The sequence below is a fragment of the Chrysemys picta genome, chromosome 1 (genome assembly GCF_011386835.1).
Source record: "Chrysemys picta bellii isolate R12L10 chromosome 1, ASM1138683v2, whole genome shotgun sequence".
Lineage (NCBI taxonomy): Eukaryota > Metazoa > Chordata > Testudines > Emydidae > Chrysemys > Chrysemys picta.
This window is the reverse complement of record NC_088791.1, coordinates 3,423,071-3,437,921: the sequence shown is the minus strand read 5'-3', so window position 1 is coordinate 3,437,921 and position 14,851 is coordinate 3,423,071. Positions and strand designations below refer to the sequence as shown.

The window sequence follows — 14,851 nt, the reverse complement described above, 5'->3', positions numbered from 1 at the left end:
GGAGGAATTTATTTCTGACTTGGATGCTGTGAGGCGTAGGTTGTCTGCGCAGACAGTATGACCCCACAGTTCTTCCTGGGTTTAGCTCCACTGGGGGGAAGCTGTAGCAAAGGGTTGGGTCTCTCTCCCACCGTACTGGGGGATCGATTGCGCCATGGTATGATGCCTGGCCATCCTTGAGTGTTCATCCAGCTAATCCTCTTATAGGGATGGCCTCAGTGTTGTACTTGTAAAGCTCTAACTTCCTCAGCTGTGAGATGCTAGACAAGATTCCTCTAGTCTCTGGTGTGCTGTGCACACTGTGATTAGCAAGGCAAGGTCTGACTTTCCCCTGTATCTGTTCGCCCGAGTGGTGGTTGGATTGTTAAAGCATCCAGCAGTGAAATGTCAAGTCAAATGTGTGCTCCCTGGAGCAAACCTTCTTGGTAAAACATGCAAGATAGCAGTGCCCCAGCATCCAACTGCCTGCTATGCACAGCCCCCACACCTCTGCCCTGACTTGTATGCTCTTACAATAGAGCTGTGTTTTCTCCTAGTCCTGAGCAGAACAGACTGGCTGAGCTGGAAGATCAGGCGAAGGTTGCAAAGAAAGGAATGTGGAGCGAAGGAACAGGCTCTCACACGGTCCGGGATCTCAAGTACACGATTGAAAACCCACGCCACTTTGTGGACTCCATGCACCAGAAGCCAGTCAATGGTAAGCGTGCGCTCCAGGTGAAGCAGCATGGTGGGGTACCGGCGAGCACATAGCTGTGGGATGTTCACATCCTACCGGCGCTTACGTATGCACTGTTCTTGGAGCTCTGACCGGCCTCGGCTTGCAGTCTGCCCCAGCGGAGGCTGCTGGGTGCGTATCCCAAGTGAATTGGCCAGGGTGGGGGATTGCAGTGTGTGCTGCTTGTGTGTGGGTTTTTTCTCCTGGCTGGGTTTGATTGAATGCTGTGGGGGGAGGAGCGTAAAGTTGGTGCTGTTCTCTTCCTGAGAGTTGACCCTTACTCGTTTCTGTTCTGCAGCCATCATAGAACATGTCCGGGATGGCAGCGTGGTCAGAGCCCTGCTCCTCCCCGATTACTACCTGGTCACCGTCATGCTTTCTGGCATCAAGGTGAGTCATGGCTCTTGTTTCCTTTTTTTGGAACCATGTCTCCAGGTTTGCAACCAGACCTGTGCTGCAGCTGGGCCTTCAGGCTTGTCACAGGCATGCCAGTATCCTCCACTGCTCTGTGCTGAGCTGCACTGCCCGGTGGGGTGTGCCTACTCTAATGTGCATTGCTGCTTTGAATGAGGAGAGTCTGGGCTTTCACCAGTAACCCCCATTAAACCTCCTGAACCGGAGCATCACAGCTTTTAAGTTGGTCTTATTCCCTGGGACAGTGTCCATTAAGTTCCCTGTCCAGGACTGCCTCTTTGGTAACTGTCAGGCACCTGTGTCCACACCCCTCTTCTAGACTTCACAAGGAGACAGTGGCTGCTCATCTCTGCCTCCCCCAGAAAGTGGGAGTTAGGAGATCTTAGCTACTTAAGAGTCGAAGGCTTAGTCCCCGTCTTTTAGTAGCTTAGGGGCGACAAGGCCATGGGGAAATCTGGTTTGAAAGCATTCTGCAGCCAGTGCAGCCTTAGGGCAAGGATCTTGCCTTGTCACAGGCTAAGCAGGATCTGCCTCGTCAGGGTTTTGGATAAAACTCCCAGGGTGGTGCTAATTCAGTGGGCGAAGACCATCCCTTCAGACCCAGCACTGAACTCCGTGTCCCAGCCTGGTGCCGAGCAGTCACTGATGGGAGCTAGCCTTTTTCAGATCACACACAAATCCGAAGATCCTGACACTCGTGGTCAGTGAAGATCCTGGGATAAGGGTGGTGCCAGTACTCCATTCAGGAACTGTCCTGTGCTTCCCAAAAGCCAGAGCCCTCCACGTCTTTCCCTCTTCTGGGACCGTCAACGGTTCTGCAAAGTCGAGGAGGTGCTAGCAGATCACTTGCTGCCTGGGCTGGAATTCCCTTACCCAATGCCTGGCCATGGTTAGAACTTTGCAAATGCCTTTCCCAGAGAAACGCTCCCATTCTTATGCATTTGTGTGTGCTGCCAGGCCCGGCTTTGCTGAACCGAGGCCTAGACAGGCAAAAAGGGTTTGCTGCTAATACCATTACTATTAGCCACGATGTCCATGGAATCCTTAGTCTTAGTCTTGAGGCCCCAGTGTTCTCCACCTACATCCACTAGTTCATTTGAACACCATGGTGAGGAGCATGTTACAGGACCATGGATGCATGGGTAGACAGTCAGGTGCCTGTGTGGTCTGCCTGGAGCCCCACCATTCCCAGTGGGAGCTGCAGGCAGTGCTGTATGTAGCAGTCTGCACATTTTGTGGCAGTGGCACGGAGCAGCGGTGCTGGCTGTCCCACTGCCCACTCAGGTTTGACCCCAACCGCCTTCTGTCATGAGGGAAGGGAGGCGGGGCCAAACCTTCATGGGCTGTGGGGCAGCCAGTGCTGTGGCTCCTTGCTGCTGCCATGGGGCCAGGACCTGGGCCAGGGTTTGCCCCCCTGAGTCCTGCCTGGCGTCACCCGGCTCCCAGGTATGGAGGCGTGACGCTGCACCTGGGCAGGCTGGGCTGGAAGGCAGGGGTTGAGTGTGGCATAGGCTCAGCGGGCGAGGCCCGTGGCCAGTGGCTGTCACCGGGATGGCTCCACCGGAATCGATGACGGTGCATAGCATGGGAAAAGTTTTTTGGAGGTGCCCCTGGCTGCAGGTGCTCGGCATCGCTGCAAATCAGTGCCAGACTTCAGCCACCAGAGTTAGAAACACTGAACCTGGACCTCTTGAGCATTCACAATGTCTTCATGGCTTGTGGCCCCAAAGCCAGAGGTGCTGAGTGCCAGCTGCTGCCAGTCATATCAATGAGCAAGGCGGGAGCCCTTCCCTTCTGCAAATCAGGGCTTAGGTCTTTTCCAGTGCGCTTGAAGGATTTGAGTGCAGCGCTGTAGCAGATCAGGGGAGGCTCCTTGGGCTGTGAGTGGATTGGAGAGGGTGGCCTGCCATGCTTGGCGGAATAAATGTACTCCCTAAATATTACACTGACGACAGGTTCCAGCCAAGCCATGCTGTGAGTAGGGTTTCCCAAAAGCTGAAGACTTACTGTTTGTACCAGTCCTAGTGTATGCCTGGTATCTTTTGCTGTGCTCTTGGTTCTTCGAGCGATGGTCCCTATGTTTGTTCCACACGTGGGATAGGCATGCGCCAGAGTCTGGAATTTTGTTGCACAGTGTGGACCAATGCCTGTGCAGTTCCCTCTTACCGCTGCCTGATCTGAGTTGGGATCTTTGGTGTCCTCAGCTCCTTTTCTACTGTGCCATTTCTATACAGAGATTGTGACTAGCTGGTTTGTAGTATCTTTCTAAGTGTAGTGTAGCTGGTTACTCCTCCGTCCCCACCCTGGGGAACTCTCCCTTCCCCCCCCAGAGAAGGCTGGGATTGTTTCCTGCCCTCACTCCTTTTCTGTGGGCGGCGAACATCAGTACTGTCTCTGCTGCCTGGCGAGGCTCACGTCTCAGCCAGTGCCGCACCTGCTGCTCCTTTCCCCCAGAACTCCTGAGGGTCAGGAACTGAGACTTCAACACCTGAGGGAGACGGAAATGAGAACCTGGTCAGATGCAGGCCGGGGACCCTCCCTTACATCAATCTTGTCCAGCAGGCAGCGCCCCTCTGAGCATGAGCTCAGGAACAGAGGCTGAGACTTCTAAGCCTAGAGAGAGTGCCCTCCTGTGGCATAGGGGTAAACCGTCTTCGTCAAAGACTGCCCCGAAGAGAGAGGATTCCTCCCCCATCACAGACTTAGGCCTGAGTAAGTCGTTTTGGCAAGAGCAAGCGGCACGCAAGTGTATGGGTCAGCAGGTTCCAGTACTGAGTCTGAGGGCTCAGGTCAAACCCCCTCCGGTGCTCACTTCTACATCTAGAGCCAATGTGGTACCAATAACTACATGGCCCTGGATGGATCCGACTTCCACTGTGAGCAAGGAAGCTCTGGATCCAACAGCTTGACCAATGGACACTCCCGGCATCCCAGGATGGTCTGAGACCTGCATCTCCCTGGAGGACCTTTTTTTGCTCCCCCTTCCTCATTCACTCCTCTTATTCGGACTATTTCTATTCTGGTGCATTGTTACTCCAGAGGAGGAGGCGGCTATTCTTGGATGCAGACATGCTCTCCCTTCCCACCTGCCAGTCTCGTTATGCAACCATCGGCACTGTGGGTTCTGATGGTAATCCGGGATCCAGCCTCTTCCGAGTCGGAAGATACTCAGGAGTCTGATACCAGGCAGTGGAGGGAAGAAAGGAATTCAGTCTTACCATACCTCGATGATTGGATTCTGATGAACAGATCCTATGAAGAAGCCCAGCAGGCAACCAGATTCTTGCTCCATCAATCGCCTTTCCTGGGGGTTTGCATCAACAGCGAGAAATCCACATTGACCCCCACAAGGTCCATAAACTTTATAAGGGTGATGTTGAACTCCTCCACAGCAAGAGCTTCTCTGCCTCTCGAGAGATTCTAGGGATAGGCCATGGGTGCTCTGAGACCGTGACTATCCGACTACCCTGGACATGTGGCTGAGGGGGAAAGGCAAGTTTTGACTCATGGCCTCATACACACATGATGCCATTTGCCAAGCACCATCTTTGTTTGTTTGCAGGCCTGGCTTCTTTCCCAGGTACTCCCCAGAGGGGCAACATCAACAAGGTGATTGATTCTGTCCAAGGTTTTGGACTCTCTTGCCTGGTGGACAAAGCCGGAGAAAGTTCGGGTGTGGCTCCCTTTCCTCACACAGGCTCCTGAGGCGCACTATAGTCAGATGCCCCCTCTAAGGCTCCCCAAATCGCATTGAACAATATATAAACAAGTGCTCACACTCCAGAGTGGTGCCAAGGCTCTGCTAGGAGTTGTTCAGCAAAATGGAGTTTTCTCCTCTTGGGCTCAGCAGTGACGGGTAGCTCCAGCATCTGTTCGGATCAGCTGTCCTGGAATAGCCACTTAAAGCCGCGATCAGCGCATTTCATCCTCCAATGGATAACCGGATGATCGTCACTTACCGGTCACAACTAGGTTTCTGAAGGGACTTCGTAGATCCTTCCACCACCGGTGAAGTTCGTGTCTCCGTGGGACCTAAGTTTCTTTTGTCTCCAGAGCTCCCTTTGAACCTGTGGCCCATCTGTCTATGTAAGTGGCCTTTCTCATCGCCGTAACATCAGGCAGAAGAGCCAGCCAGCTGGGGGTGCTCATAGCAGACCCACCATATATTCCACTCAAGAGTCAGCCCCAATGTCGTTTGTTTCACCTGAGTCAAACCATCCACTTACTGATATTTTTCCCTAAACCATTTGCCTCAGATGGAGAGGGCTCCCTTCTCTGGATGCCCAAAGGGCACTGGCCTTTTATCTACAAAGACACAAACTGTTTCCAGGGCAGAGATCTCAAGGTGTCAAGCTAAATCTGTGCAGAGACTTTCAAAATGGATCTCTGCTTGTATTCTCTGTTATCACCTAGCCCACATCCCTCCTGTGGAGGGGGTGAGGGCTTATTCCACTAGAGTGCAAGCAACACCTGCTGCATCTGAGATGTACGTCTCCTAGAGATTTGTATGACAGTGACTCAGAGCTCCTCAAACGCTTTCACGAGACACTGTGCTTCGGTCCAGTCTTCTGCTGCTGCTATGGTTGTGGGGACAGTGGTACTACAGTCACCTGTCACTTCCATGTCCTCGCACTTGCCTGTCTGAGCACTGCTTGTTAATCTCCCATATGTGGAATACAGATAGGGACCAGCACGCAAAGAAGTGGAGGTTACTTACCTGTACTGGAGGCTCTTTGAGGTGTGGCCCCATCTGTATTCCACTGCCCGCCCACCCTCCCTCCCCTCTGCTGCGGCTTATCTGGATGCAGTAAGAGAAGGAACTACACAGGCATTGGCCTGTGCTGTCTTTCATACCCGGGATTGGGAGCATGAGGAGAGCTGTGGCATATGTGCAGGCCAATGAACACTGCAAAAAAAATTCCAGACTCTGGTGTGCAGTGTGCATGCATATCCCGTGGGTGGAATACCGACAGGGACCCAGTTACAGGTAAGTGACCTCTTTCTCGCCATGCTAGGGAGTTCTCTGACACAATCAAGTGGAACCCAACTGAGATGGACGTCTGTGCAGGCGTTCTGCTCTCTCCTGGGTGGTATTTTCCTTGCCCAACCTAGCCAACGAGTTAGTTGCCTCGTGTGGTATCCTACCTGTGCTGGGGTTGGTTCACTCACCTCTGGGGTGGAATGTGGCTGCTGTTTGTGTCTGGCAGCACTCTCCATCTCTTAGGGACAGGAAGTGACCTCGTATCCTTCTGAATTTGTACAGGGGAAGCAGAATGTGGGAACCTCATGGTCCTCTGGGCTCCTCCCCCAAAACAGCCAACAGCAGCTGCAGCCAAGGGTGCAGGGTGCAGCATCCTTCCTGGCTTGCTGCTCTGCATGCACCCTGGGGTCACTGCCCTCTGCTCCCCCTCCACGGGAAGCAGCAGCCTTCCCGCTTGCACTCTGCCTGGTTTCCCCTCTGACTTGCTCATTGCTATTGGCTGTTAGAGCCCAGCATCCTGTCCCATAGCTGCCCTGCCTCACTTCCATCTGCGCATTGGACTTCCCCTCCCTTACTGCAGCCATCACTGCTGCTCCCCCACTTCATTCCCAAGTGCCCCCCCCAAGGCCGGAGTTAAGTGTTTGGTTCATTTAAACAATAAAAAGATGTGAAGTAAAGCAAGAAATGGGGCTGTGGTGTGCCCATCCCCTGCATGCTGCCCTCCTTTGCACCCTTCATCCGTATTTCAGTCCTTGAAGCGTGGACGTGCTTCTAGGCAGACACTGAGAGCCCTGATTGCCGATCAAGTGTTGAAAATCTGCCCTTTTTAAGGTCTCCCATCGAGCACTCAAAATTACTAGGTTGAGCCTTGGCCTGTATCTCGGTATAGGGTCTGGGGCCCCCCAGAATACCAGGAGTCATGTAATTACTCAGCCATTTCCCCAAGGGTTAACAGCACTTACTGAGAGGGTGCCCGGATGTCCCACTGTTATCAGGACTGTCCCAATATTAGGGGCTCGGTCTTCCACAGGGCCTGTGGTCCCCCATCTCTGTTTCACAGTGCTATATCTGGTCACCCTACTTACTGCACAAATGTTTAAGTCTGAGGCCGTTCTTGTGGAGTGGACTCCAGGATTCCAGTGCGCAGGGCACTAATGGTTCCAGTCCAGGTGCCCTCGCTCTGCTGCTGGCGGTTCTAATGCGGTGAAGGCGCGCTCTGTTCTGTACGATCAGCAGCGGGAGTAGGAGCAGGAGCGATGGTGGTCCATCCGTCCCTGCTCTTGAATTACTGCTGCCGAGCAGTCTGCCCCGTTCTAGAGGTCTTACCAGTGCGCCCCCTCCTAACCTGCCCTTGCCTCCGCTCTGCAGTGCCCCACGTTCAAGCGGGAGGCAGATGGTGCAGAGACACCGGAGCCGTTTGCAGCAGAAGCCAAGTTCTTCACTGAGTCACGGCTGCTGCAGAGAGATGTGCAGATTGTCCTGGAGAGCTGCCACAATCAGAACATCCTGGGCACCATCCTCCATCCGGCAAGTGGGGCTGGGGGGGGCCGGGGGTCTCTGGGCAGATCCCAGTGCGAGGGGTTACTGCCATCGGGGAGAGCAGAGAATTTGGCCTTTTGCTCATGTGCCCAAGCTGGGTGTATCCGGCCAGTGGTACCATGGGGTTCACAGTCTTTCATCTCTGGAGCTTGGCGTTCAAAGCTGCACGGGGTGGCCACTGAAATGGAGGAGCGTTGGAGTTTCAGGGGAGGTGTGAGAGCACACTCCATATTCCGTGGGGGGCCAGCGCAGAGAGCATAGCTAGCTGGGGAGGAGTGCTCATGGCGACCCGTGTTGCTTATGAAACTGCAGAGCCTGCCGCATTCTGCACCAGTGGGAGCTCTACGGGGCAGGTGGCTTTATTGCTGGGTAGGAGTTCGACTGCAGTGGGATACCATGGCCGGTGGTATGGCAGGCCAGGGTGGAGACTTCTGGGCAGTCACTGATGGCAGTAGGAGGTGTCTGGCTGTTCAGGCGTCCAGTATCCGAGGGGCCCAACAGGACTGCAGCCCAGGTGACGGTCAGAGGGCCGCTGCCTCCCCTAACATTGAGGGCAAGTTTTAAGTGCTTTCCTGTTGGCTAGATCCCTACTCGTGTAGTGGGGACTGTCACTAGTGTGGCTCCTGCTAGCCTGGGGTGCAGAATGGGTCCCTACCTTCCATGGGCTAGCTGCAGCTGTCCTGTGAGCATGGCAGTGAGCTAGGGCTGTCGGGTCTCGGCCAGGGTTGGGCCTAGCACAATGCTGCTTCCTTTGGCAACGAGGGCCTCCGTGGCTCTAGACTCCTCCCACATATTAGTGGGCCAGGAGATGGATGTCTGTCCTGGCCCTGCCGCGGGAATGACGCCTGAGCCTTCAAGCTCCAGGAGTGTAGAGACTGACCCTGTCGTCTCCCCTCCTGGTTCCAGAATGGCAACATCACGGAGCTGCTGCTGAAGGAAGGCTTTGCGCGCTGCGTGGACTGGTCCATCGCCGTGTACACCCGCGGGGCTGAGAAGCTGCGAGCGGCCGAAAGGTAACTGGTGGCTGCTGATGCTGGGTGGAGGGAGATGGTTCTGGGGCACAGGGCTCCACAAGCATCAACCAAGGACTTACCCAGAGTGCCCTTGACCGGGAGGGCTTCATGAGCTAAAGAAAATCGCATCCTTGCCTTCCATTGGCTGCCCGCAGGTACCTGAATGGGGCAGCGTCAGGGAGTTGGGCCCAGCTGCTTGGCTGTGGGAAGGACAATTGTCTGCCTCATGCTCCGCCCCTGGTCACAGCTGCGTGGTGTGCTCTGTTTGCAGGGGAGTGGGGTTAGCTGAGCTCCTGCGGAGGTGGGAGACTGCTGCAGCCAGCCGGGAAAGGCTCAGAGTAAGGTGATCTCCCAGCTGCCTGGCTGGCCTCTCTCCAGTCCCCCTTGGTGCCTGGTGCGGAATCCCAGAGCTGCTCTTTGAAGAGGGAGGCAGGGGCTGGGTGTGCGTCTCCTTCTCATAGCTAGTGTCCAAGCAGAGCAGATGGGAGGCTGCCTGCTGCCTTCTGTGGGTGGCTGACAGCTATGGTGCTCCCCTGCCAATGTCTCCTATCTCGGCTGAAATCTAGGGGCATCCTTCCACCTCCATGGCCCTGGAGCACCACTCACTGCCGTAGTCTGCCTCTTGCGTGCAGCTTCGGAAGAAGGCAGATCTCTGCCTTGGAAGGGGGGGAGGGATAGCTCAGTGGTTTGAGCATTGGCCTGCTAAACCCAGGGTTGTGAGTTCAGTCCTTGAGGGGGCCACTTGGGGATCTGGGGCCAAATCAGTACTTGGTCCTGCTAGTGAAGGCAGGGGGCTGGACCCAATGACCTTTCAAGGTCCCTTCCAGTTCTAGGAGATGGGATATCTCCATTAAAAAAAAAAAAAGGTGACCGTGGAGAGGCAGGAGCTTGGCTGGTCCCTTGGCATATAGATTCCAGCCAGCTCAGGCCTGGCATCACCTGCTCTGCTCAGCTGGACGTTGCTGGCTAACGCAGCACTTGCCTGGCTGGGCTGGGAGCTGCAGATGGGCAGGATACAGTAATGGTTTGGGCCACGGCTTTCGCAATGGGGGCCTGGCTTTAGAGGCAAGTGGCCACGAGGACTCAGCTGCTCCCTGTGTGGCCTTTAATTTTCTTGCTGTCCTGATCCACTTCCTCACTGTAGTTTGGTTACAAAGGCCCATTCGGCTGCTGGGGTGACTTTGTGCCAGGAATCAGGACTGACTTAGTGCTCAGAGCAGTTGGCCTCCGTGCCCTACACACAGGCATGTCAGTCTTGGTTAGATGGGGGTCACCAGCTGCAAGGGGCTTGGCCCCATCTCCCGCAGTGGCAGGCAGTAGGACAGAATGCACACCCCAAACCTACCTTTGGATGGTTAGGTGTATCTTTCTGTTGCTAGGTACGCCAAGGAACGCAAGCTGAGAATCTGGAGAGACTATGTGGCTCCCACGGCTAATCTGGACCAGAAGGACAAGCAGTTTGTTGCCAAGGTGAGTGCCTTGCAGGTGAGGAGATGTCCTGTCCTGTTCAGGCTCTCAGGACCTGAGCGGAGCATGGAAGACAGGTAACCACAGAGCATGTGCTGCTGCTGGTTTCAAAGTGCATAAAACTTTGGGATTTTTTCCCCCATAGCTACAGATGACACATCCCCTCCCTGTCATGTGCAGCATTGCCCAACTGGCCAGATGCATGAGGGGATTGTGATTTTCCTCTGTAGCGTGGCGCACTGGTCAAGGCCAGAAGCAGGAGATGGGACTTGGTCTGATCTGGGGTGGCAGATGCTACGTCCTTGTAACTTGCAGCCCGGGCTGCTAGCACAACTGCTCATGGTGAGAGGGTAATACAGTTATGCTTCCTTTCAACCCTGCCCTGAGCCACAACAATGCCACGGTGCCTGCCACAGGCTGCCCCTCAGATGCAAAGGAGGAGCTGAATCTGCAGCCAACGAGCTGTGCTTGTTCGACCCTTTGTATGTGGGAGAACTGGTCCCATGGAGCTCCCACCTACCGTTATCTGCCCACCATCCTGCTTCGTGCATGCACCATACTCTGTCTTCCCCTCCCTGTGTTGCTTCTCCTCTGTGCTCAAACCTCCCTTGATGGGAGAGTCCCAGGATGGGCTGGAGCGGGGTGGTACTGAAGAGAGAGGAAAGGGTCGAGGTGCATGAGGATCGGGTGTAGAATGGCCTGAACTGGTGGGTGAGTGTGCAGAAAGAGTGGAAAAGTTTAATCCTCCAAGCTTGAAATAGTGGGTTTTGCTCCACCCTGTGGTCATTGGTGAGTAGTGCAGGGACATTTCAACTGCTCCTACAGTGCTGTGGCCAGCAGAGGGCTGCCTGGGCTCATGGTAATGCTTATTCTGGTAAAGTTCATTTCCTTCAGTTGTGTTGTAGCGTGAACCCTTCTGCAGCCACCCCCTCGCCTTCCTTTCCAGAGCTGCCTTGACACGGGGATAATGGAACTCCAGCGTTACAGCAGTCTGGGATGGAGGAACCCTGAGTTTCAGAAGGGTTCAATCTCCCTTCCAGTCAGGGAATAAAGAGAGCTTTCCCTTGGGGGCAGATTATCTCAGGACTGCCTCTGCTGCAGGATTTCTTGCACCTTCCTCTGAATCTGCTTGCCCTGAGCGAGATGAGCCACAGATCTGATCTGTGCCTGTATTCCTTGTTCATCCTGCGTGTATTGCAGTCACCGCGAACAGCCCCAGCTGAGGTCAAAGCCCCATTGTGCTAGGAGCTGTACAGACCTAGTGAGCGACGACCCCTGCCCCGGGGAGTTCATGGGCTAAATAGACAACACAAAAGGTGGCGGTGGGGAGGGGGGAGAGGACTTGCCTAAGGTCACAGAGCAGGTCAGTGTCGACTGAGGTTAAAACCAAGCCCTTTCACCCTCTTCCCTGGTGCCCTACTCTGCTGTGCCTGTGGAGTCTCTAGCGCTAGCGAAGCATTGCTTGGGAGGTGCTGTGTGCGCTCCGGCGCTGTAACCTGCCGAATGCAGTCTGTAAATATTTCATACTGTGTAACCACATCAGCCTGCTGCTTGGTGATTGGGAAGTGGTGGGAAAGCCACTAGATGGTGCTGTTGGCATGTAGTTAGGCTCTGGGAAAATATGCATGCAGCTGGGGAGGTTTAATTTGGATGGAAATGCCTGAGAAATGGGCAGCCCGATTTCTTGGAAAGTAACCCCCAGGTCTCGGTTCCTCCCCCACTCTTTGGGGATGCTCTCGGCCCCCTCTGGGCGGAACCTCCTTGCCTCTCCCCCTTGCAGCCTGCCTCTAGGTTTCCAGCCCCTGTAAACTGTCTTGGAAATGGAATTACAGCCTCATTATCAGCCTCGACTGTCAATCAGCCACAGGATGTTCTCCTGCTTGGCATTCTCCTGTGCATCTGTAGGAGAGACCGCACTGGGTGGTGAGGAGTCTGCTGTATGCAGGAGTGGTTGGGCTGTCACCGATCGGAACACTCTGTGCTCTCCAACAGCCCGCACCTGGAGGAAAGGAAACAGTGCCAGGAACAATCAGGCAGTGCCACTCACCAGCACATGCTCCATATGTGGGCATTGTGCTTACCCCATGTACCTTGGGCAGTCCTAGGGCAGCAGCTTAGCATGAAGGGCTGGAGGAGGACTCAGTGGCTCTGGGAGTTAGGCTAATGCCCATAGTCTCTGGCTCCTTAAGACTACAAGAGCTCATCTCATATCTTGCTACCTCTAAAGCACAATGCAAGACTCGTCTGAGTGCACAGGTCTACCCTAATTAGCGCAAGAGATGTTCTGGTGGCTGAGTCTCTTCTGCTATCCTGTTGGGATGTTGCCACCCCAAGACAGCAGCTCTGGAATTGCATCCTTGCTGAAGGATGCGTAGAGCACAAAGTCCTCCCAGGATAACGTGGAGGCTTTAAATCCTTGTGTCCGGCACCTAGGCGTGGCAATGAGGCGCTAAAAACCATGGAAATGTAGGTCTGGAAGGGACCTTGAGCGATCCCCTAGTCCAGCCCCCTAGACCTTCCCTGACAGGTTTGTGAACCTGATCTTAAACTTCCAGTGATGGGGATTCCACAGCCTCCCTTGGGAGCCTCTTCCAGAGCTTAGTTACCTTTAGAGTAAGAACGTTTTTCCTGATGTCGAACCTAACTCTTTTGCTGCAGATTAAGCCCATTACTGCTTGTCCTGCCTTCAGTGGCCATGGAGAACAATTGATCTTGTCCTCTTTATGTCAGCCCTTCACATTTGAAGACTGTTCTCAGGTCCCCACTCAGTCAACTTTTCTCAAGACTAACCATGCCCAGTTTAACCTTTCCTCATAGGTCAGATTTTCTAAACCTTTGATCACTTTTGCTGCTCTCCTGTGGACTGACTCCAGTTTGTCCACCTCTTTCCCAAAGTGTGGTGCTCAGAACTGGATACAGTACTCCAGCCGGGGCCTCGCCAGTGCTGAGCAGAGTGGGACAACTACCTCCCATATCTTGCATACATTGCTCCTTTTAATACATCCCAGAATATTAGCCTCTTTCACAACTGCATGAGAGTGACTCCTATTCAATTTGTGATCCACTAAAACCCCCAGTTTCTTTTCAGCAGTGCTACCACCTAGCTAGTTAGTCCCTGGTTTCTAGTCATGCATTTGATTTTTGCTTCCTAAGTGTGGTACTTTGTCTTTGAATTTCATCTTGTTGATTTCAGACCCATTCTCTAATTGGTCAAGGACCTTTTGAATTCTACTCCTCTCCTCCAAAGTGCTTGCAACCCCTCCCAGTTTGGTTTCATCTGTGTATTTTATAATCATATTCTCCACTCCATTATCCAAGTCATTAATGAAAATATTTAGTACCGGAGCTAGGACTGACCCCAGCAGGACCTCACTAGACATGTCTTCCCAGCTTGACAGCGACCCATTGATAACTAGACACAGCCAGCTGAGAAACTGCTGGTTAGTGTGTGCTTCGGCAGGGAGGGAAACCGATTCCAACCGCAGGGTGGGGCTACTTGACAGAGCGATGCTGGAGTGAGTACGCAGACCTAACAGAGCGATGTTGGAGTGAGTTCACAGAGCTGGGTACGAGACCTTTGCCAAATGTCATGCTGGATTCTCAGCCTTGGAGACTGAGGTCCTCTTATCATTGTCTAATCACAAATCCCTTCCGTGGTTCAACCTTTACCTGGTGGGGAGCAGAGACGGTTGGACTGAGACTTGAAGGCCAAACGGACCATTGTCTGACCTCATGCGTTGCACTGGCCAGAGACCCTTACTCAGTGATTCCTGCTCCCAGCACAGAACTTCGGATTGAGCCTGGAGCGGATCTTGAGGCTGCACAATGGTTAACAGCCCTCGCTGTTAAATTTCTGCACCTTTGCTTGATCCACGTAGTTATTGGTGCTCTTGCTGTAGCTGCTGACAAGCGGAGCAGTTAGCTTTTGGTGGCTCATGGGATGAGGACCATGTGTTCAGAGGGAACCGGCCTGACCCCTTCCCCCAGCTCATTGCAGAAGCCTTTGAGGAGATACTGCTTCATTCAGGTTGAGCTGCGCTTGCCATCTGCCCCAATACAGTGCCGTGTGCGTGCTCCGATCCTCTTGCATTCTGGCTTTCAGCTGCCGAGCCTGGGAGGAACGCCTGGTCTTGCGGACCCTTTCCCACAGGCTTGTGGAGTAGTCACCGCAGGTCATGGCACAGGGCAGCAGCGGTCTTGCAACAAGGGGCATTGGAATGCAGCAATGCAAATGCACCATGTTCGGCTCCTGTTCTTGGTTATACTGGCAGGAGGCTGTCCAAAGTGTGCCAATGGTATAGTCTAGTGTGGCAGTTGCCGTGCCCTCTGGGGTGAACACGGGGGTATTCAGTGTATTAACTCCTGCCAGGCTGGAAAACAGGGCACCTTGCTTGTGAATTTAACCTGTCCCTTCGGCCCATGCACCACCTCATCCACTGGAGCACGCCCATAGGTCCCAGTGCCAGAACATGAGCCCCAAGAGGCAAAATTCAGCAGCAAAGATCCCTCTCTGCCCATGGCGGGGACTGACTTGGGGAGCGATGTATGAACGTGGCTGCAATTCTTTAACTGAAGGTCTCTTGCCTGGCAGGTGACTGGGCTCTTTGACCTTCTTGAGATGGTTGAAGAAATGTCCTCCTGGGGTAGGCCGGTGCAGGTGCCTTCTTACCAGGGGGTGATGCCTGCTCCTTGCATTTGGGAGATGCCCATCACTGTCTTATT

General features: G+C 54.0%; 1 protein-coding gene across 1 annotated transcript in view; it reads left to right on the top strand.

Annotated features, from left to right (window-relative positions):
• The window catches only part of SND1 (staphylococcal nuclease and tudor domain containing 1), a 453,393-nt gene that overhangs the window by 47,069 nt on the left and 391,473 nt on the right, over nt 1-14,851 (top strand). The window contains exons 5-9 of the mRNA XM_008174151.4: nt 537-697; nt 1,014-1,105; nt 7,479-7,637; nt 8,556-8,662; nt 10,042-10,132. Of these exons, the coding sequence (XP_008172373.1) occupies nt 537-697; nt 1,014-1,105; nt 7,479-7,637; nt 8,556-8,662; nt 10,042-10,132 (610 nt within the window). The remainder of the gene's footprint in view (nt 1-536; nt 698-1,013; nt 1,106-7,478; nt 7,638-8,555; nt 8,663-10,041; nt 10,133-14,851) is intronic.